Source organism: Scyliorhinus torazame, chromosome 10 (genome assembly GCF_047496885.1).
Source record: "Scyliorhinus torazame isolate Kashiwa2021f chromosome 10, sScyTor2.1, whole genome shotgun sequence".
Taxonomy (NCBI): Eukaryota; Metazoa; Chordata; class Chondrichthyes; order Carcharhiniformes; family Scyliorhinidae; genus Scyliorhinus; species Scyliorhinus torazame.
In genome coordinates this window covers 152,577,760-152,601,899 of record NC_092716.1, presented here as the reverse complement: position 1 = coordinate 152,601,899, position 24,140 = coordinate 152,577,760, and the positions used below count along the sequence as shown (strand labels likewise).

Sequence of the window (24,140 nt, the reverse complement as noted above, 5' to 3'; positions counted from 1 at the left end):
GCTTCGAGCCCCAGCTGTCACTGCATCATCTGGCTCTGCCAGCCCTGGTGGTACACCATGGTCTGCAGCATGGTGTCACGCCATGGTCTGCACCATGGTGTCAAAGCCCTCGATGATGCTCCTCAGTGCCTCATCCATGCCTATTTGAGAGTAGGACATGTCCCACAGAACCTCATCAAGGTTGGCTTGGTGCTGGGTGACATCCCCCAGCGAGTCGGACATTCTGCTGAGACCCTTAGCCATGGAATGTCACCGACTGCACAATGCCCTGAATATATTCACTCATGGTGCCTACGCTGTGCACCAGGCTCTCCACTGCGGTCACCACCCTAGAAGTGTTGGCCTTGGTGCCACTCATTCCCTCTGTCATCATCTGTGCCTGTTGCCTCTGTAATTCCTCCAAGTGGCTATGGATTTGCTGGAGCGACATTGGCATCTCCCTCTGAACGTCCCGGCGGTTCCCTATCATCTCCATCAGCTCTGGGTAACCCACTTCCAGTAGCTTAGCATCAGGCTGGGACCCAGCTGGGCCCTGGGATTCAGCAGACCTTCGACTGCTGTGTTCCTGCTTCCACCAGATGTACATCAGCAGCAGTGTGGTGCTCACCAGATTGTGCCCAGAAGCTGACCACCGAGGTGCGTGTATCTGCGCTTGTGGTGGGTGGGGATGACAGCTGTACCGCGACCATGGTGGCATCCTTGGAGCTCTCCTCCGAGGTGTTCCCCTCGGAGTCAGGAGAGGGAGCCACCCGGGATGGGCAGGTGCCGTCGGCTGGAGGACCTGTAGGAGAATAGATATGTCAACCTCCAGGGCCCGCTCCCCAAAGGAGGTGAGGATTCTTATGCCTTGCACGCCTCAGTCAGTCTAGGCCCTCTCCTGCCGATTGTGGGAGAGCTTTTCCTGTCGAGACACAAAGAGAGTATTATTAGCCACACGTGTGGTTCAGTGGTGGGAGAGGGAGTCTGAAGGCAGGTTTGGGGGGGCAGGGAGAGGGAGGGCTGGGAGTCACTTGGAGAGTTGGGGGGTGGATGCTCCCTTGGGCGGGTGTGGGGTGGGTGTTGGTGTCCATTCACTCATGCTGACCGGTGGAGGTCGTTGACCTTCTTCCTGCACTGCTGGGCAGTCCTCTTGGTCACACTGTTCGAACGAACGGCTGCCGCCATCTTATCCCAGGCAGTACTGGCTGCCCTGTGGCTCACCCTCCTGGACCCCCGGGGGAACAGGATATCCCTCCTGGCCTCCACCATATCCAGGAGCCTCCCCAGGTCAGCGTCCACGAATCTTGGGGCCGGTCTCCTCAGCGCCATTGTTGCGAGCTGGCTGGGGTTGGCTGAGCAGGGGCAGTTTAAGTTTTGCTCGACCTTGTTAGCGGGGGGGGGCTGGCGAGCGCGATCCCGGCAAATCAGCTGGTGAAGCGTTATTTGCGGCAAGAAGCCCGTGATACCTCGTTAAGTGGACCAATTAACGTTGAATTGCATTGCCAGTTTCGCTGGGCCGTGCGCGGGCAGCCTCGCGACAATTCCCGCTTGCTACCGCACTTGGAAATTGTTCAGGAGAATCCCGCCCAGAGAATCATATAACACAAGGAGAAGAGAAAATGCTGGAAAATCTCAGCAGTTCTGGCAGCATCTGTAGGGAGAGAAAACAGCTCTTGTTTCAAGTCCAGATGATCCTTTGTCAAAGTGATAAGACAGAGAAAGTGGGAAATATTTATACTGTGGAGTGAGAATGAAAGATGAGTCACAGCCACATAGTCCAGGTTAAGCAGCGTTTCACTTTCTATCTGGTCCATTGCACCTCTTTCAATCTGGTCTATCGCATTCGCTGCTCCCAATGTGGTCTTCTCTATATCGGAGAGACCAAACACAGACTGGGTGATCGCTTTGCTGTGCACCTTCGGTCTGTGCGCATTCAGGACCCTGACCTTCCCATTGCTTGCCATTTTAACACAAGACCCTGCTCCCATGCCCACATGTCTGTCCTTGGCCTGCTGCAATGTTCCAGTGAAGCTCAACGCAAACTGGAGGAACAACATCTCATCTTCCGGTTAGACACGCTACAGCCTTCCGGTCTCAACATCAAATTCAACAACTTCAGATGATCAGCTCTACCCCACCTCGACCCCTTTGTTTTAATCCCATTTCATTTTAACTGTCTTTTACCATTTATTTCTTTCTTGTCTCTCTTTATGTATATTTAACCCCCCCCCCCCCCCCATCTTATCCACCTTTCCTTATCCTTTCTCCCCTTTGCTTTCCCTCCCCCCACATCTGTCACAGTTTACCCTCTGATGTTAGTTTCTCTGCTGTTTGGCCTTTCACACCTTTTGTTCTCTCTGGGGACTGCCATTAGCACTCTTTCCCCTTGGTTTCTTTCTGTGGCTATTAGCACCCCGTTTCCCTGGGTTTCTGTGGCTATGACTCATCTTTCATTCTCACTCCACAGTATATTTCCCTCTTTCTCTGTCTATAGCTTTGACAAAGGGTCACCTGGACTCGAAACGTGAGCCCCCACCTAACAGGAACGCCGTAATTTCTTCCTTTTCAAGTATTTATCCAATTCCCTTTTGAAAGTTACGTTTGATTCTGCTTCCACCCCGTGATCAGGCAGTACATTCCGGATCAAAATAATTCACTGTTCATTCGCTTTTCATTTGTACAAACATCTGGTCAAACAAAAGCCTTTCACCTTGACCTTATTTAAGTTCAGATCAAATGTTTTGCTTCCTCTATAAATTCTGCTTATCAGACCTTGGGCGACAGTCCTACTTCCAGCAGTAACAGCTGCATCACTGGCAAATTTCATACCATTTACCATCTCCATTCACAGATCCTTACACTTGGGACTAGCATTACATTGATACCTATGAAAAATGCATCACAGTCTTGCCCCACTTCTTCAGCTACTTAAACCAGCCAGACAACGCACAACATATCACACCCAGCATTTGGAAAACACTGATACACAGTGTAGGCTTACAACCTTATTTACATTCAGCTCACAGTTCCACATTATTGCCCGCAATCTGTCGCTTCAGATCTTGTCAAATACTTGTCTGAAAACGCTCTCAATGAGCTATTCGTTGTTTTCTTGGTATTTTGCAGACAGCTGCCTAAGGGTAAACAGATTGGTATACTTTTACCTCAGTTATAGCTCAACCCATTCCACCAAGAAATTAATGAGCTTTTTATTTGCAATTTGATTACCCAAGACTGACAAAAACTTTTATCAGTTATGCCCAGGAGGCTAATTCCTGAGTAGACTTTACACTAGTTTTATCTCCTCTTTTGAAATATTGCTTTTCAATGTCCGTAGGTAAATGTTCAGCATTCCATATTTTATTGTGGATTACCCGAACTCCCATTTCCGAGGTACCTTAATGACTTCCAGCTTAACATGTTCTTTCCAATCTATGCTTCACCAAACTTTCCAATAGGTGGAACATATTTAAAGTCCTCCCTCCCTTCATTTTTTCCTTCCATCCATTGTCTTGAGGTCTTTCTCACCTTGGCAACCTGTCAATAATTTGCGTGCCAAGTGACTTCCAGTGAAGATCTTTTTGCTAATTCCTTTCCCCTCTCTTTTTGATGTTTCTACTGTTTTATGGTGCTTGGCTTTTTATCTGGTCTATTCCACTTTCTCAGTCATGGGCCTCCTTATGTTTCCTTAAGGTCTAAATAGACTGACTATCCATAATAAACTGGTACAGTCTCTTGGGTCTAGAATGTCCTCTGGTGAGATGAGAGTATGTGCCCCTTTGGCAGTCTACAGTTGTGTACGGGAGGCAGGACTGGGCTGGAAAATGGCTGCACAGCCTATCTAGGTGCCCTAACAAATCTTCACAGGCCCATCATTTCACAATCTGAAAAGCTTAAATATGGCGGACGACGGGAGGGATGTGGAAATTGTCAAGGAGAACACCATTGTGACATTACTACCGAATTTGAAAAATTCCACACGAGTACATTCCTCGACACAAACTCTCCTAAAAAGCTAAGCGATCATGGAAGACGTTGCACACACCACAAGGTACAGAAATGGCTCAAACATTATTCACTGGCATATTTGGCTGCTCACAAAGATACTTGCATCAATGCTTTCATTTAAGGAACTTTCAAACATTCATGAATGCCTTTCTAAGCAGCAGGCTGTATCGATCACACCATTTTCTTCAATAACTCCTCTCCACAGGTTTAAACACATCAGAGGAAAATAAATCACCAAGCCACCAGATTGTGTCTAGCAAAAAACATGTCCAGTCAATGTACAGAATTCAAAAAAATCAAATCATTACGCAGCATATAAAAGAACCTGATCAATATACTGTGTGTTAAATAACCCCAGTTCTATGCAGAATGCAAAATAACCAAGTCACTGCACAAAGTCTAAAAAACATCTTTTATTTATTTAGCAGTTTTAACATAATGTTCTAAAGCACTTCACAGGAGCAACATAAATCAAAAATTGACAGCATGCCACATAATTGGAGCCATCACATCCCTAGGATATAAATGAGATCATAGACTGGTTGAATCAAATCTTTTCTTTTGCTTTTTTAAAAAGTGGACATCGCTAAAACAAAAGATGGCTGCTGTAGGCTGCATGATTTCACAAGTTGGCTACAGGTTCTCAAAATTTACAACAGCAGTTACAGGGCAGAAATTCAATCCTCATCCTTGTGGAATATCACACCTCTCATTGTAATGACACATAACGATCAACGAAAACAGGAATCAGCAGGAGATCGGTCTCCCAGCCTGGTCCTATATCAAAGGGAGAGCCATCAAAACTCATTATAACTGCAGAAGTGTTATTGACCACCATCTATCTTTGAAGGGAAACAATGGATTTTGACCAGAGTCATAGAAATTGCTTGTCAGCCTGCAATTGACTAATTAATGGCAACTTCACATGATCTAAACTTGTGGCCTTTGGAAAACTTCACTACTACATTTCTAGACCAGCAACACAGTCTGCTGTATAAACTCCAGCCTGCAGACACAACAGCTCGACGCCAGGCTGACTGGCAGTCAACATCAATTCTATGCCTCCTCAAAGTCTGCATCTCTAGGAGACTCCTGCCATTGCCTGCTGAAACAGACCACATCTCAGTATACCAATCTCATGTCGCTAAGTGGCCATCAACTTTAAAAGAATTCTGCAACTCTTGCTTCAGCTAGCTGAGCCCGCCTGAACTGTAGCTACTCGGTGAAGGACTGGATTCTGACTTTTTGGACTCTAGCAATCTCATGAACTGATATCCATATCTGTGGTTCTTTTTCTTTTAAATTACTTATAATTGCAAAACTCCTCTTTCCTATCTTCTTGTTGTGTGTTTGTGTGTGTATGAAGTTGTGACCATTCCCCTGGTTTGAATGTATGAATAAACAATACATCTGATATAATTCTAAAGAGAGTTTGCTGTGAGTCACTTTAAAATTGATATCACAAGCAGAGGGTTTGGGAAACAAGCCACAGTCTATTCCGAAAACACCTCTACTTATGGGTAGACGACAGGAAAAATAAAGGAGTTTAATTTGCCTCCCTCCCCTGTCTGTAATGGGGCAGATGACCCAAACCTTAGTCAAAGGAGTAAGTTTTAACCAGTGCAATCAAGGAAAAAGGCAAGGTGGAGAGGTTTAATGAAAGAATTCCAGGGTCAGGTATCTGAAGGCATGGCCTCTGGTGAAATTGTTACAATCAGCTATGGTCAAGGGACCAGGATTAAAGAACCGCAAAGGTCTTGGAGGTTTCTGTGGCTGATAGAGATTAGGAAAATTCGGAGGGGTGAGAGTCCATGGTGGAATTTAAAAACAAGAATGAGAATTTTACAACTGGGGCATTGCTTCTTGTTCATCCCTTGAGATGAAGATGACCACATGATGACCAGGGGCAGCACCGTGGCACAGGGGTAGCGCTGCTGCCTCACAGCGCCAGGGACCCAGGTTCAATTCTGGCCTGAGTGACTGTCAGTGTGGAATTTGCATGTATCCCCGTGTCTGCGTGGGTTTCCTCCGGATGCTCCAGTTTCCTCCCACAGTCCAAAAATGTGCAGGTTAGATGGATTAACCACGCTAAATTGCCCATAGTGTCCAAAGATGTGCAGGTTAGGTTTTACCATGATGAATGTGCAGGGTTACAGGGATAGGATGGGAGAGTGGGCCCAGGTGCTCTTTTGGAGGGTCAGTGCAGACTTCATGGGTTGAATGGCCTCCTTCTGCACTGTAGGGATTCTATGGTTTCTTCCATATTCAGCAGCTCAAGTGTCTGGTCACGTTCTGGTGGGTACATAGGATTCAGAAGCAGGACGAGGCCATTCGGCCCCTCGGGCCTGTCATTCAACAAGATCAGTGCTGATTTGGTTGTGTTTCAACCTCCCATACCCTTAGACTCTGTTGTCTTGTCTTTTGCCATTTTACACTTTCATGGCCCCCAGCCAGTGGATGTTCCATTGTTAAGAAAGCAAACTCCATCACGCTAACACTGTCCACTTCTATTATAAGTTGGCATTTCAAATACTCAAGCTCGCCAATGATATGCCAATATTATACTGCCACAGAGTTCCCACAGCCCCAGGTTACTGGAGCCAGCATTCCAACCTCTGTGCTTCGGCCGCAGTAAGGTAAGGGCCACCGCACCCCCCTGCCCTGCTGGCCTGCCTGAGGCTGCATGCTTGCTCCCTCCGTAGTGTCCGATGAATGTTTTCAAAATCTCTGACTTACCCTCCAGTCAGCTTTTATAGCTCTATAGCACTTTAAAGGAATTGAATTGGCTGAAGTCTGGCATAGGTGATGGGAGTGGTCACCGGGACAAGGTGAAAAGGACAGGTGGGTGACTGCTAAGGCCAATCTGCACCATGAAGTTCCCATGCAAATAGTGCAGGATACTGCAGATGACTGATGTTTGGACAAGTTGCTGGCTCGAGATTTCCTCTCGTTGCGTTTCCTCTCTGCCTTTGAAAATCATTTGTTTTCAAAGGGGGTTGTGCCATTTTTTTATTTGATTGTGTCAGGTGCAGCGAACCTGGGCAACTCTTCAACCGGCACTCAACGTCAATATCAAAAGTCTTACATGAAACCCTCAGAGAGCGTGATCTTCTGGCCTCGTTACACTCACGCGCAACGTGACGAGGCCAGTGAATAGTGGGAGGGTCCAAAAACGGGAACCGCGCCAAGCGCCAGTTTGCGATGCAACCGGCCTGCTCCTGTAGGCAAAATCGGAATCCAGCCGTAGTGTGGCGAGAAACCAATTATCCCCACTTATCCCCATTTCCATACAATTAACAAGAGCCACCAGTCATCCACGGCCTCCTGTCATTCACCGGCCGCCCCAGCAAATGCTCACGCTGGCGCCGATTAGTACTCCTTCTTAAAAACGTGAAGCTGGTGGGGCTTTTGTTTGGGAGCTTAGGAGGGGAGGAGCAATCTTTGCTCGCAGGTAAAGAGACCGGGGGTGCTGGGCCTGCCACCCCAGTGCTTGGCGGGGGGTTGGGGACCCTCTGCAGGGGTGGGTCGCCTGGTTCGATTCCCGGCTTGGATCACTGTCTGTGCGGAGTCTGCACGTTCTCCCCGTGTCTCCATGGGTTTCCTCCGGGTGCTCCGGTTTCCTCCCACAGTCCAAAGAGGTGCAGGTTAAGTGGACTGGCTATGCTAAATTGTCCTTCGTGTACAAAAAAGTTAGATGGGGTTACTGGGATAGGGTGGAGGTGTGAGCTTAGCTAGGGTGTTCTTTCCAAGGGCCGGTGCAGACTCGATGGGCTGAATGGCCTCCTCCTGCACTGTAAATTCTACGATTCTATAAGTATCCAGTGTCTATTGTTAACGAGTGATTAAACACAATATATGACTGTATGTTAAATAACCCAGTCACTAGAAAAGTAGATAATTACCCAGTGTCTATTGTTAACAAGCGATTATATACGATATATGACTGTATGTTAAATAACCCAGTCACTATATAAGTAGATAATTACCCAATGTCTAAAGTTTTCCAAAATTATTTTTGCAGAAAAAAGTTTTTCATTATAAAAGATAAAACATAACAATAACAGACAGCAACAGCATTTCAAAATAAACCCAGCCACATCGTACCCCCCATAAACCAACAAAATTTAACAAATCCATACCCCAGGCCCAGAAACTGATAGTAACCAACTCCCTGAAAAAGGAAATAAAGAGTTGCCACCTCGAGTAGAATCCTTCCACCGACCCCCTCATAGTGTACTTGACCTTCTCAAGATATAAAAATTCCATTCACTCACTCAGCCAGGCCGAGGCACTGGGTGCTACTGAGCAAAGCTTGCGAAGGCAAGGACTCCGGGAGAACCCCGGAAACAATGCCTTCACCCCCGTCTGCAGTGCCGGCGAGTTGATACACCTAAAATAGCCACCAATGGGCAGGGCTCCGAATCCCCAACAAAGTGCTGAAAGGGGAGACCAAGAAGCTCACAGGTATTAGGGCAAGACTAGGAAGTAACTCCATTGCAATGTTAATGTAAGCCTACTTGTGACACTAATAAAGATTATTATTATGTGTGCGTATGATTCACACAACATTCAGACCTATCCTCCACCCCCGAGAAGAAAGAACTCCTCCACGGCCCTGCTCAAGTGCACTCTGTGCACCACCTTGAACTGAGCCTAGCACAAGAGGAGGTGGAGTTGAGCCTGTGAAAAGCCTCATTCCACACCCCCCCCACATCAAAAACCAAACCCAGTTCACCATCCCACTTTCTCTTTACTCCCTCTGACGAAGCCTGCTCTGGCAACAGGATCAGGCCATAGATATCTGAAATCCTCCCCTCACCCAATACGGCCAGAGACAGGATCCTATCAAGAGCGAGGGCAACGGTGTCAAGAGAAATGAAGGAATCTCCTTGCGCCTATTTGCGTCTCTGGCCGTCACTTACTCGTAAGAAAACGATTCATCTTCACAGTTCACTTGCCTTGCTTGCCAGCAGCTAGAAAATGGAAGAAGCTCTCCAACATGACTTGGCGCCAAAAACATGTACATGTTGTAGCTAGTTAAAATGGCTAACTCCTGATTAGAATGGCCAAACCCCGATTTAAAATGGCAAACGGAAGAGGCTGATGGGAAAATCAGCCAACAGGACTCAAACAGGCAGCTGCAGGCAAAACTGTGTATTCGCCTCTGGGGAGGCCAGACAGAATCGATACCTGCAGCCATGTACATAACAACACACCAGCCATCTGAATGTAAATTAGCAATCCCCGGAAACAATGTGCAACAAATTAGACACACAAAGCCAACCCAGACTTTTCGGCGGCAGCAGGAGCCTACACACAGAGAGGTCAACGACCACCCCAAAACCGCCCATCGATCAAGGAATCGCTCCAGCATTGGAGAATATCGAACCAAGTGATTGGGACGAAGTCCAATCACTTGGAATCAGGTACAGGGTCCGCCCCGAAAGGCGGGAAGCCCCTGGGGACTATAAGAATAGAGTCCAAGTTCAAATCGACCCTTCTTCTTCTCTCCGCACCCTTCGAGACCCTTCTGCTGACCCTCTACAACAGCCGTTAGAATCGTAAGTCTTACTCCAACGCTCGCTACGAGATAGGCACTCCTGACTATCGACCTGTACCCGCTTTGAATCCCGCAGGCTCAGAACCCATACGAAAGGCCATTCGTTTCCCTGACTTGGTGGGCCATTTCCAAAGTTAAGTATTGGCCTGTTAGTTGTAGGAAGTAGCTTAGAAGTAGAATTAATGTATAAGTATTGACCGCTGTATGTAATAAATGTGCGTTGATTTAACTCTCACTAAGCGGTGTGTTGGATTATTGATCATTACTTGGACTTGAACCTCGTGGCGGTATCAGAATGATACCTGGCGACTCAAGAGCAAAGGTGATAGAACAAGAGCAATTAAACTAAGGCTAAAACGAGCAACATTTTGGCGACATCGTGATGGGACCCGATCTAGAAGTGGAAAATCACTCCGGGAGAACCCAAGAAATTTGCATTAGAAACCCAATTGGAAACAGAAAACCACAAGTGTTCAAGCAGTTCTGATCAATAGTCATAATTCGGAAGTGTGTGTATGCATGCGTAACTAACAGGGCTATAAGATAAAACTAATAGATTTTTGTTGCGTCAAAACTGTCGGAAGTCTGTATTTTCGGAAAATAGCGAAAGCCTTACCCATATCTACAACACCGCCTTAGCCCCCTGTTCCAAATTTAGAATAAGCAGTCGGATAGGAAAGATGGCCATGCAGGCAATGCAGCGCCTCATGAACCCTGAGGAATTTGCGGTCGCAGCGACCAGCAGCAGTAGAGTGGGACAGTGTCTCATTTGGGAGGAAGAAATCAGGAAATATCTCAAAGGGAAAGGATGGCCCGTTTGGAATGATTTCTGTGATAATGAGGAATCAGGTCCCGGGAGTATAGGGCATACTTGGTGGGAGAACCTGAGCGAGATCCACAAAAAGAGCTTGGGAAAAGCTCGCAGGCCGATGGCAATCGTGTCCTATTTGGCACAATTGCGAGGCACAGAGGAGGTCGTCAAGACACTCCGCAAAGAAGTTGAGGGCATACATCAGATGAGTAAGGTCGATGTAAGCGAAGTTGAAAAAGAGAATTTAGAATTAAGGAGGAAATTGGCAGCAAAAGATGGAGAGGTGGCTGACGCCAAACGGGCTCACCAGTCTTGTCTGGCGCATTTAAGCAGTTTCCAGTCACAATATGAAAAGGCCTATCAGGACATGCAACGTGCAGTCCTGGTAAGAGAAGAGACAGAAAAACAGGTAGAGACATTACAGAAACAGTGTAATGATTTCAAGGCAGCCTTGAGAGTGCTCCACGCTGCCACCACAGAACAAAGACAAAGCACCTTAGATCATGCAAAGTGCCGGAAGCAGATTGCAGAACTGCAATCACTGCTTTCTGTTCAGAAAGGTTTTCATGAAACCTTTGGGGAAAAGTTAGACCAGGAAGACGGCCCTGATTGGGAAGAGTTACACGAAACAGCGCAGAGATATGTTCAGGGAACATGTGCGCAGGGAAAGCCCCAAAAGAGAAAAGCACCCCAACCCCCCACACAGCAGATAGTTCAGGCTCCAATGAACCCTGTAACCACCCACCGCACAGCCACATCGGACGATGCGGAATATCTATATTCCACCCCCTTAACAGTGACCCAATTACGGGATGCGTGTGCAAAGATCACACCGTTCCTCCCCGCCGCAGACCCCCACCATTTCTTTGCCACAGTTAGACATCAGGCGAACATGTACGGCCTGGATGAGAGCGAGCATGTAAAGCTCATGGTTTTAAGTTTAGATCCGTCGGTAGCAGCAGCCCTTCCCGACCCACAGAATGTAGGAGGAGGCACCCTTGCAGAAATGCATACCACGATCCTGGATGCGATCGGGTATAACCGGGGTGACCCCGTAGATGGCCTCAATAACTGTAGGCAGAAGAAATCTGAGCACCCCACAGCGTTCGCCGGACGCCTGTGGATTCACTTCGCAGCAGTCTTCGGAGACGTAGACCGTGCCCATTTGTCCCCAGACAACATGGCCAAATGGACCCGCACCCTTATCTCCCATGCCACAGATGCAGGACAGAAAGCCTGTACGAGTTATGATTCCCCAGAGGAGGCCCATAATGAGAAGTGGGTAGTTAAAAGATTGTCCCGCGTTTTGGAGCAATCTGTTCAGAGCAAACCCACCGTTAAAAATAGCGAGGAAAAGCAGGCCGCCGCAGACATGCAGGCAGTAAAAGCAACACACCAGAACCCCGCATGGGTAAATGAGGGAAAGAACAGCCCCCTACCCAAGTCACTAGAGTGTTACAACTGCGGACAGTTGGGACATTTCGCAAAAGAGTGCAATGCCCCTAAAAAGCCACAGAGTGCCCAGCAGACAGCAGAAAAGACTGAGCCCATTCATAGCGTTAGCGCCCGTTCGGATCAGACGGACTTGACCGGAACGGACTGACGGTGTTCGGGCTCCCCCAGTTGGGTCTGCGACACCCTTTGGGATAGGTCAGGACGACCCATAGTTGCAGCGAAACTAGGACAGCCTATCGAATTTCTTTCGCACCACCACGGAGGGTCCCGCACCACCATAAATTCCTTCACCCTATTTCAAAAGGACACGTGGCCCACTACAGCCACTATTACCCTCAGCGGCTTCACAGGCCACTCACAGCAGGGACACATCACAGCCCCTGTACCCATTCAAATTGGTACCATCACCACCAAATACCCTGTGGTTTTAGTTGACCTGCCCCACACAGCAGAACACATTCTGGGAATTGATTTCATGAATTCCCACAACTTATCATTCGATCCAGTCAACCAGTGTGTCTGGAAGATGACGAAATCCTCAAGAGCCCCCGCAATGCTCAACATAGGCGAATATATGAACAAAATTAGCGCCGTAGGCGAATTTTGGTTCAACTCGACCACGCTTAGTACGGACTAGCAGGTTAGGGCAGTTCTGCAAAAGAACAGGGCAGCATTCGCGACCCACAAGCACGACTGTGGATGGATGACTGGCTCCGTACAAGTAACAGGACCTGACCCTAGACCCCCAAAACAGTACGGATTTCCCCAAGAGGCAGAGGGAGAAATCGCAAAAGTAATAGAGAGCTTATTAGAGCAGGGCGTACTTAGATCAGTAGCCTCCACTAATAATGCCCCGAATTGGCCAGTGTGAAAGCCCGATGGATCATGGCGACTGACCATCGATTATCGGGAACTCAACAAAGTCACCCCCGCAGCAGCCTCCGCCATAGCAACAAGTCCCGAGACCATACTCAAGCAGGGACTCAATTCTCGCTACTACACGGTTTTGGACATCAATAATGGATTCTGGTCCATTCCATTGGCAAAGGCGTGCCAGTACAAATTTGCCTTCATCTTTAAAGCACAGCAGTACACGTGGACATGCCTGCCACAAGGATTCCACAACTCCCCCTCCATTTTCCACCGACAGCTGGCAAATGGTTTAGCCAAATTCTCTCACCCCGAATGTCTGGTTCAGTACGTAGACGATCTACTACTGCAGACAGACACCAAGGAAGAACACTTTGAGCTTCTGTCCGAACTCCTGGAACTCTTACACTCAATCGGTTGTAAAGTCAACCCCAAAAAGGCCCAGATTTTGGAAGAAAAATTGGTATATTTGGGAACAATTATCACGCATGGTAAACACGAGATTGAGCATAAAAGGATTGACTCGATCGCTAAATTGCCCCTTCCCCAGAACGTTTCAGCCCTCCGGTCGTTTTTAGGACTGGTTGGCTACTGCCGAAACCACATTGACGGTTTCGCCAGCAAGGCAGCGCCCCTCTCAGACCTCGAAAAGAAGTGAGCCCCCTGGGAATGGCTTCCGTAGCATACGGATGCTGTGGACTCTTTAAAACAGGCACTCATAGCAGCCCCCGCACTACAAGTTCCAGACCCGCTTTCCCCTTACGCCGTAGAGGTAGCGACCACAGACCGCACCCTTTCAGCCGTGCTCCTCCAGGAACGGCACAACCAGTTAAGGCACGTAGCTTACGCCTCCCGACTTTTAGATGCTGTGGAGCAGGGATTTTCAGTCTGTGAGAGGCACCTGCTCGCAGTTTTCTGGGCAGTCCAGTACTTTTCATATATTACCGGACTGAACCCCATCACCATTCTGACCGAACACACCCTCACCCAACTTTTACTGGATGGACGACTCAAGGACGGTACAGTAAGCCAAATAAGAGCAGTCAGTTGGACCCTTCTCTTGCAGGGACGGGACATCACTGTGAAAAGGACAAAGACGCACACCTACTTAGCCGACAATTTACAGTACCCCGGAACCCCCCATGAATGTGAGATTATCTCTCCACACCACAATACAGGCCCCTTTATTGCGAAAACACCCCCCAGAAAGATAGATAGTTCAACCCAGCGCCCCCCGCACACGGACACGTGTGAGCCCATAAAGATTTATGTGGATGGACCTTCCACAGTCTTGGATGGGAAGCGCATAACAGGTTGCGGGATCTATGTCGAGGACGCGCAGGGACGCGCCCTTGGGGAAATATTGTTGAAACTACCCGGACACTTAGGCGCGCAGGCAGCAGAGCTCGCGGCCATCGCATATATAGTTGAGCACCCAGATTCCTTCCCCAGCCCAGCAGACATATACTCAGACAGCCTCTATGTCTGTAACAGCCTCACGGAATTTCTGCCCCTGTGGGAAGCAAGAGGATTTGTTTCCGCAAATGGATAACCCCTCCCCTCATCCCCATTGCTCCATCATATTTTAGAAAAAGCCCAGAACAGGACTTTTGGGATCAACAAAGTCCGCAGCCGCCATCGTTCCTCGCCACCCCAGGAAATGTAAAAGCCGACGCACTGGCTAAGGCAGGTTCCAGACATGGGTATTTTTGGAAACCCCCCGAAAGCGTGCCAGTGAGTGCAGTTCAGGTCACACAGACTAGAATCGAGGATCTAGTAGAGGCCCAGAAGCAGGACACCAATCTCAAGGAGATTGTAAAGGGAAAGTATCCCGGCTCCTACGAGAGGTTTAGAAATACACTGACCACACATGACGGTGTGGTGTTAAAGTACACCCTTTGCAGGAACCAATTGATTTGTTTGTTCCATGACGGTCATGGACATCAGGGAATCAATCCCACTACAGCCCATCTCAAACAGCTTTGTTGGTGGCCAAATTTAAAGGAAGATGTAAGCCATTACATAGAAAATTGTCTTATCTGTGCGCAGAATAACCCCGACAGATATGCCAAAAAGGCCCAACTCAGCCACATCCGACCCGTTAATGGCCCCTGGACTAACCTCCAGATTGATTTTAGAGGTCCATTGCCCCCTTGCAGGAATGGCTATAAATATGTACTTGTGGTCATAGCCACATTTACAAAATGGGTGGAAGCATTTCCAGCCCGCACAAACACGGCAAAAACCACAGCCAAGATTCTAACCCACCACATCTTTACAAGATGGTCCCCAACTTGGACGCCCCCGCAGCATTGAATCTGACCAAGGCTCCCATTTTACGGGACGTGTCATGCAGAACGTCCTCACGACATTTGGCATCACCCAAAAATTCCACATTGCATACCACCCACAGTCGAGTGGTACAGTGGCGCGCATGAATCGGACCCTAAAACCCACCCTCAGAAAAATGGTCCAGCAGAACAACACCACTTGGGACTCAGTCCTCCCTTTTGCGCTGATGTTTTTGCGTAACACTATTTCTACATCCATAGGTTACACCCCACACACTCTCATGACCGGACGCCCCATGAAAGGCACAGAATACTTGTTAGGTTTAGACCTGACCAGCCCCGAAGCAACGAACCTCACACACAAGAAAGCCGTGGAGCAATTAGTTGCACATGTTAAAACGGCTCAGTTAGCAGCCGCAGTAAAATTGGGCACCAGAAAGAAACAGAGGAAGGCTTGTTTCGACAAGACAGTGCATGCGACTGAGTACGATATCGGACAGCAAGTGATGCTCTCTGTATATAACCCCAGCACATTTCTGTCACCTAAATACTCGGGTCCGTATTCCATTGCGGATTAAGTAAGCCCTTCCGTTTCCAAAATAAAGTACCCCAATGGTAAGACTGCGTGGTTTCATATAAACCAGCTGAAGGTTTATGGAACACAGTCTAACCACGCACACCACGTCATGCTCGACACAGCACACCACACCCTGCCCACAGCCAACGTAACCCTACCATCCCCAACACCTCCAGCCCAGCCACGGACTCGAACTCGACTCCACCCCCTAAATATACACTCCGCCCCGGAACGCCCACAGACTGCAGCAGCAGAGACAGCGACTGTGACTCGGACAATAGCCACAGCACGCCTCCCTACTATCCCCATGCAACCGGACCCACACCCAGCGACTCCGACTACGATCCAAGTGATCCCTTCCTGATCATTTTCTGAACAAACCCCACCACCGACCACCGAACCACACTGACGAGACCGATTTTGTCCCCACACAACTAGACGCCAATTACTGGCACCGTGACAACTCATACCGACTCGTCCGCAAGGACGAGAGCAACCCCAACTCACACCATGCAGCCCTTTCAGCCCTAATCCACTCCAGAGTTTGGCACCCGGGAGAAGAGGACGACCTTGGGTCTGACTCCCAAACCGCCAACCCCTTTGCGACCCTGTTCGCAACCGAGAACTGAGGTGTCCAGATGATGTTTTAAAAGGAACCGCTTGGGAAAAGTGTTGTCCTTTCTGATGGAACCTGCAGAATGTTTTATGTTGTTTGTAAGTTTGTTAAATGTTATATGTCCGACAGGAGAATAATTTTCTCACTGCCACACGCCTATTCGGCCGAAGCCTCTGAGGACTTGCCTTCAGAGACCCACCGTTGCCAGACGCTTGTTCAGAGGAACTAGCTTTTCGGCTGATACTTGTTCGGGTACCAGACGCCCGCTCGTATCTCCCCTTCTGGTTCGAAGGATAGAACCGCTACGGCAGCCCCACCACGATGACTACATTTTGCCCGTTCTTGTCGGTTGCTCAGGCAGTGGAGAAACGGCTTGAGACCCGCCCTGCCTGGGAATCCCCCACTGGTCAACTACGCTCGGGTAGGAGCGATACGGCATTGGTAGCCATTCTACCCGGGGACTCCATCCAACTCTTACCCATCGCGGCCCATACGCACCTCATTTCGGCATTTTCATTTCAAAAAGTTTTGTTTGTTTAGGTAACCTTTAGGTTGCCGGCCATCTGCTATTTACATGCTGGAACATTGGGATGGTAAATCAGCACTGGTTCATTACTGGGAAGTGTGCCGTGTCCTAAAATTTGTTTTTTGAAAAAGAAAATGAAGGAGTCACACATAGTGACCAATTATAAAGGGAATAATTGGCACCAAAGGACAGACACACTAGCATACCAGATATGAAACAAAGATAGTTACAGACACTATGCTTGTTTCTACAGAACTCCAGAAGCTCCAGGACCGGAGAAAATAAAGAAAGAGAAGGAAAGAGAACAGCCATGAGGACTTCCTTCATCATGATCAACATTCTGTTTATGGACATTTGGTTGCGCGTGACCGCGAACCCCATGACTTCAAACCCCCCAGCCGTTAATGTTTCACTGCCCCGCAGTACCCAGAGCCCAGTCACCAGCGACACTACATCTTCTTGGTGTGCCAGGTTCATAACCTGGTACTCCATGTCCTACGTGATCGAAGCACTGTTAGCGTTGGCGATACACTGCTGTGTAGTGCAGACTATGCGTCTACGAAAATGGAGAAGGAAAGCCTATCGCGCTCGAACCCGGGTATGTAGGGTCAGATCCCCTACGTTCAGTTACGACCAGACCCCCGACCCCCGTGATCTAAAATAAAATAATGAAGTGCATTCACTTGCGCTTATTGTTGTTGTGAATAAAGAGATGTAAAAAAACATTTTCATGAGCAAAAATTGTATGATCCTGAGCTTGACTGCCAAGCCAGGAAAGACTGTATGAAATGCTGTGATTTTGTTGTATGATTGAGGAAGGTAGGATAATGGAATGTTTAAGTGAGCGTAGCATATTAAGGATAAGTTAGAGGTTCCAAGTTTGTTGTTTTGTAATGCATGTCCCTGTCTGACATAGCATCCTTAGGATTGTTAGTTAAAATTTTTGTGCATAGCTATGGTCAGTGCAGAGGCCATGAAGGACGTGTCCCCCCCGGGTCAGGGAATGGAAAGTAACATAATGATGTGATCCTTCACGCTTCGCGTTAGGATCACAAGGAGGGTGTGTAGCCAGTTAAAATGGCTAACTCCCGATTAGAATGGCCAAACCCCGATTTAAAATGGCAAACGGAAGAGGCTGATGGGAAAATCAGCCAACAGGACTCAAACAGGCAGCTGCAGGCAAAACTGTGTATTCGTCTCTGGGGAGGCCAGACAGAATCGATACCTGCAGCCATGAACATAACAACACACCAGCCATCTGAATATAAATTAGCAATCCCCAGAAACAATGTGCAACAAATTAGACACACAAAGCCAACCCAGCCTTTTTGGCGCCAGCAGGAGCCTACACGAAGAGAGGTGAACGACCACCCCAAAACCGACCATCGATCAAGGAATCGCTCCAGCATTGGAAAATATCGAACCAAGTGATTGGGACGAAGTCCAATCACTTGGAACCAGGTACAGGGTCCACCCCGAAAGGCGGGAAGCCCCTGGGGACTATAAGAATAGAGTCCAAGTTCAAATCGACCCTCCTTCTCCTCTCCGCACCCTTCGAGACCCTTCTGCTGACCCTCTACAACAGCCGCAAGAAACAGTAAGTTTTACTCCAACGCTCGCTACGAGATAGGCACTCCTGACTATCGACCTGTACCAGCTTTGAATCCCGCAGGCTCCGAACCCATACGAAAAGCCATTTGTTTCCCTGACCTGGTGGGCCATTTCCAAAGTTACGTATTGGCCTGTTAGTTGTAGGAAGTAGCTTAGAAGTAGAATTAATGTATAAGTATTGACTGTTGTATATAATAAATGTGCTTTGATTTAACTCTTACTAAGCGGTGTGTTGGATTATTGATCATTACTCGGACTTGAACCACGTGGCGGTATCAGAAAGATACCTGACGACTCAAGAGCAAAGGTGATAGAAGAGCAATTAAACTAAGGCTAAAACGAGCAACAATGTACATGTACAGGTTGACGTGCAGGGTGTGTGACCTGGTCACTGCTGCTGCTTCTAGATGGAAGACTGAACACAACCTCATGTGAAAGGTGGCAGCAGCCGCTATTCTCAATAAAAATGGCGGTAACAGCAGTTGGACACTTTGTTTCGCCCCCGATTGGGACCATGGCAGGAATACTGCAACCAATCACTCCGCGATCCACCTGCTGGTCGCAACCTGTACTTTGAAAAACCCTGAATTAGATATTACTGTATATTAAATAAACCAGTCACTATGTAGTATAGAAAATAGCTGTGATTGCAGTTTTTTATTTTTTTTATTTTAAAATTTAGAATACCCAATTCATTTTTTTCCAATTAAGGGGCAACTTAGCGTGGCCAATCCACCTACCCTGCACATCTTTGGGTTGTGGGGGCGAAACCTACACAAACACGGGGAGAATGTGCAAACTCCACACGGACAGTGACCCAGAGCCGGGATCGAACCTGGGGCCTCGGCGCCGTGAGGTAGCAATGCTATCCACGGCGCCACCATGTTGCCCCTGCTGTGTCTACAGTTAATGAGTTATCATACACTATATATTACTGTATATTAAATAACCCAGTCACTATACAAGTAGAAAATTACCCCGTGTCTATAGTTAGCGAGTCATCATACACTATATCCTAAAATGTGCAGGTTAGGTGGATTGGCCATGCTAAATTTCCCCGAGGTGGGGTTACGGGGATAGAGTGGGGGATTGGGCTGAGGTAGGGTGCTCTTTGAGCGGGTCGGTGTAGACTTGATGGGCCAAATGGCCTCCTTTTGCACTATAGAGATTATATCATTCTATATATTAATACATATTAAATAATCTCTTCAGTATATTAGTGGAAAAAAGCCCACTGTCTATAGTTAATGAGTATTTATACACTATATAGTATTGTATATTAAATAATCCAGTCACTATACAAGTAGATAATTATCCAGGGTCTATATTAATGAGTCATTATGCACTATATCGTTGTATATTGAATAATCCAGTCACTATATAAGTAGACAACTACCCAGGGTCTACATTAATGAGTCATGATACACTATTTATTACTGTATATTAAATAATCCAGTCACTATATAAGTAGATAATTACCCAGGGTCGATATTGACGAGTCCTTATACACTATATATTATTATATATTAGTTAATAAGTCATTATACAGTATAATTCATTGTATATTAAGTAACGTAGCCACCATATTATGCAGAAAATAGCCCAGTTTCAAAAGTTACTGAGTCATTATACATTATATATTACTGTATATAAATAACCCAGTCACTATATAGTGTAGAAAATTACCCTGTGTGTATAGTTAACAAGTCATTATACATCATATATATTACTGTATATCAAACAGCCCAATCACTGTATAACTATATAATACTGACTATTAAATATCACAGCTATTACATAGTGCAGAAAATTGCCCAGTGTATTTTGTGAACATGTCGATCATTCTTTATGCATGTAATAGTTACGACTCAAAAGCAATGCAATTTAATGTTCTGATCAGGCTATTTTCGGTGATCATGAGGTTTGTCTTGTGACACAGTATTAAAACATTACTCTCAGTCTTCTCCCATTCAAATTTTAGTTTGAAGAAAACTAAGAAAATCTGAATGTTGAGCATCTAAATAAAACTTAAACACATGAAAACATCAGTACCTAAGTATATTGAACTTAATTCAGGAATGTTCTTTCACAAACCATATTCAAAGCCAATACTTCTCAGTCCCAACATCTGAAATCTCCAGGAATTGAAAAATCACAGCACACAGTTGGCACTTTTCTTTTCTAAGTATGTGGTATCCTGTTACTTTCATTTAATCAATTTTATGGAAGCTAAGATCCAAGCCTCTAAAATGACGTGCAATTTTACAAGTAGAACACTGCACACTTAAACAATTGGTGAATCTGACTAAACAATGCACACCACTGTGTCATTGGTTGTGTGGTCAGGTCAGTGCATTCCTAAACTATGGTACCAGTAAGAAGTCTTACAACACCAGGTTAAAGTCCAACAGGTTTGTTTCGATGTCACTAGCTTTCAGAGCGCTGCTCCTTCCTCAGGTGAATGAAGGAGCAGCGCTCCGAAAGCTAGTGACATCGAAACAAACCTGTTGGACTTTAACCTGGTATTGTAAGACTTCTTACTATGCTCACCCCAGTCCAACGCCGGCATCTCCACATCATGGTACCAGGCCCATGTAGTATTCTCGATGTAACCGTTCAACAACAACATGCATTTGTATAGTGTCTTTATACGTGGAAACTTCCCCAAAGCAATTCACAGAAAGATTATTAGACAGAAAATGACATCAAGCCACATGCTCAGATATTAGGACAGGTTGACCAAAAGCTTGAACAAAGTGGCAGGTTTAAAGGAACACCTGAACTATTCTTCTTTGTATAACTCATCGCTAAGCATTTGTTCTTATAGTTTCCATTCATTCACCTGTGTCTGATATATTCTGATAGATGACAGTGGCTCAGTTAGTAACATTCTTGCCTCTGAGTCAAAGGTTGTGGGTTCCAGTCCCACTCAGACTTGAACACAAAAGTCTTGGCTGATAACCCAATGCAGTACTGGGTTGGATGCTGCATGGTGAGAAGTGTCATTTTTCAGATTAGATGTTTAACAGAGGCCCGCTCTATTTGCTTGGCTGGATGTAAAATATACCATGGCACTACTTTGAAGAAAAGCAGGGGAGCTATTGCTGTGTCCAGATCAATATTTATCCCTCAACCAACATCACCATACACAGATTTTCTGATCATTATCCCTCCAGTATGTGGAAGTGGCTGTGAGCAAATTGGCCACCATATTTCCTATCTTGCAACAGCCTATCCGTTTATGTATAACAATTTATATATACCTGTCCTGATAACTCACTCATTCCTGTGTAGATATTGTTCTCAATTTAACTCATTGCTGTGGATTTGTTAACAGCCTGTGCAATTCACTGCATTAGTTTAGTGCCTGTCTACCTCCATGCAACTCCATCCGATAAAGAGTAATATATTAGTAACTCTCCCTCGCTGTTTGTACTGAATTATACTGACCACCTGTTCCTTAGTGCAAACATCACTTTGTAGCAGCGTTCCAGCAAAAGGTAACATGTGTGAGGGGATGAGCTTAATCATAGAATTTTATCAGGAAGCAGTCACATATCTTCATCACTCACTCACTTCACGCACATCCAGGACACAAGTTATACACATACTTTACACAAACATTTTATACACATACTTTACACACTTTATACATGCTTTACACGCACTTTACACATACTTTACACAAAAACGTTATACAAATACTTCACAGAGCGTTTTATACACATTTACTTTACATGTATACTTTAAAATCACTGTATACAAATCTTTTGCACGAACACTTTATACACATACATCACAGATATACTTTACAAATACTTTATACTACTTTCCGCACATATCCACTACAAAAACACTTTCCCCACACACACTTCCTCTCGCAGCCCCCTCTCTCTGGGAGGGATCCTGTGCTCAGGGACAGACAGTCGGTTCTGGCTGTGATGGGGGGTCGGGGCCAGGGCCCAGGCAGCAGCGGCCCGGCTGGAACAGCTCTTCCCGAGCTCAGCTGCTCTCTCCCGGGGAGATGCCCAGGCCGCAGGACGGGGGCCGAAGAAACGGCAAGCGAGTCCCGAAGTGACAGCTCCCCGGCCCGACCACCACCACCCCCGGACTGCCCCGGGCCCCCGACACCCAGCACCCCCACTCCCCCGGCTCCCCCACACTCACCCACGGCGGCGATCAGCAGGCAGAGCGGCCACATGCTCCCCACACTCGGCGCTGCTCCGGCACAAACTTTCCCTGGAACTCCGGCTGGGATCAAGGATCCAACATCACCCAGCCGGATCCCAGTGCCAGAAACCAACAGGCACCGCGGCTCAGCCCAGAAACTAAGTTAATGTGGAAGAAAGGGTCAGAGAGAGAGTGGGACAGGGGGGAGAGTGAGTGGGACAGGGGATAGAGAGAGTGGGACAGGGGGGAGAGAGAGACTGGGACAGGGGATAGAGAGAGTGGGACAGGGGATAGAGAGAGTGGGACAGGGGGGAGAGAGAGACTGGGACAGGGGATAGAGAGAGTGGGACAGGGGGGAGAGAGAGAGTGGGACAGGGGATAGAGAGAGTGGGACAGGGGGGAGAGTGAGTGGGACAGGGGATAGAGAGAGAGTGGGACAAGGGATAGAGAGAGTGGGACAGGGGGGAGAGAGAGACTGGGACAGGGGATAGAGAGAGTGGGACAGGGGGGAGAGAGAGAGTGGGACAGGGGATAGAGAGAGTGGGACAGGGGGGAGAGAGAGAGTGGGACAGGGGGGAGAGTGAGTGGGACAGGGGATAGAGAGAGAGTGGGACAAGGGATAGAGAGAGTGGGACAGGGGGGAGAGAGAGAGTGGGACAGGGGATAGAGAGAGTGGGACAGGGGGGAGAGAGAGAGTGGGACAGGGGAGAGAGAGAGTGGGACAGGGGGGAGAGAGTGGGACAGGGGATAGAGAGTGTGGGACAGGGGATAGAGAGAGAGTGACGGGGATAGATAGAGGGAGAGTGATAGCGGGTAGAGAGTGAGAGTGACAGGGGATAGAGAGTGACAAGGATAGATTGAGAGAGAGAGTAGTACAGGGCATAGAGAGAGTGACAGGGATAGATTGAGAGAGAGTGACAGGGGATAGACAGTGTGGGACAGGGGATAGAGAGAGAGTGACGGGGATAGATAGAGGGAGAGTGATAGCGGGTAGAGAGGGAGAGTGACAGGGGATAGAGAGTGACAAGGATAGATTGAGAGAGAGAGTAGTACAGGGCATAGAGAGAGTGACAGGGATAGATTGAGAGAGAGTGACAGGGGATAGAGAGAGAGTGACAAGGGATACAGAGAGAGAGGAGGACAGAGGGTAAAGAGAGTGGGACGGGGATAGATAGAGTGACGGGGTAGAGAGGGAGAGTGACAGGGGATAGAGAGAGAGAGTAGGACGGCATAGGGAGAGTGGTAGGGGATAGATTGAGATAGAATGACAGAGGTTAGAGAGAGAGAGTGACAGAGGATTGAGAGAGGGATTAGGACAGCGTATAGAGAGAGTGACAGGGAATCGAGGGAGAGAGAGTGACGGGATAGAGAGAGTGTGACAGGGGATAGAGAGAGTGACAGGGGATCGAGGGAGAGAGAGTGACGGGATAGAGAGAGTGTGACAGGGGATAGAGAGAGAGAGTGACGGGATAGAGAGAGATTGACAGGGGATAGAGAGAGAGAGTGACGGGATAGAGAGAGATTGACAGGGGATAGAGAGATAGAGTGACGGGATAGAGAGAGTGTGACAGGGGATAGAGAGAGATTGACAGGGGATAGAGAGAGAGAGTGACGGGATAGAGAGAGTGTAACAGGGGATAGAGAGAGATTGACAGGGGATAGAGAG

At 47.5% G+C, this 24,140-nt stretch overlaps 1 protein-coding gene across 3 annotated transcripts in view; it reads right to left on the bottom strand.

Annotated features, from left to right (window-relative positions):
* Positions 1-23,158, bottom strand: part of ldlrad3 (low density lipoprotein receptor class A domain containing 3) — a 277,367-nt gene extending 254,209 nt beyond the window's left edge. The window contains exon 1 of one of the 3 annotated variants that reach the window (XM_072518827.1): positions 22,472-23,158. In XM_072518827.1, coding sequence (XP_072374928.1) covers positions 22,472-22,505 — 34 coding nt within the window. In that variant the 5' untranslated portion in view covers positions 22,506-23,158. The remainder of the gene's footprint in view (positions 1-22,471) is intronic. The other 2 variants (XM_072518828.1, XM_072518830.1) reach the window with 2 other exon arrangements.
* Between the last annotated feature and the right edge of the window lie 982 nt (positions 23,159-24,140).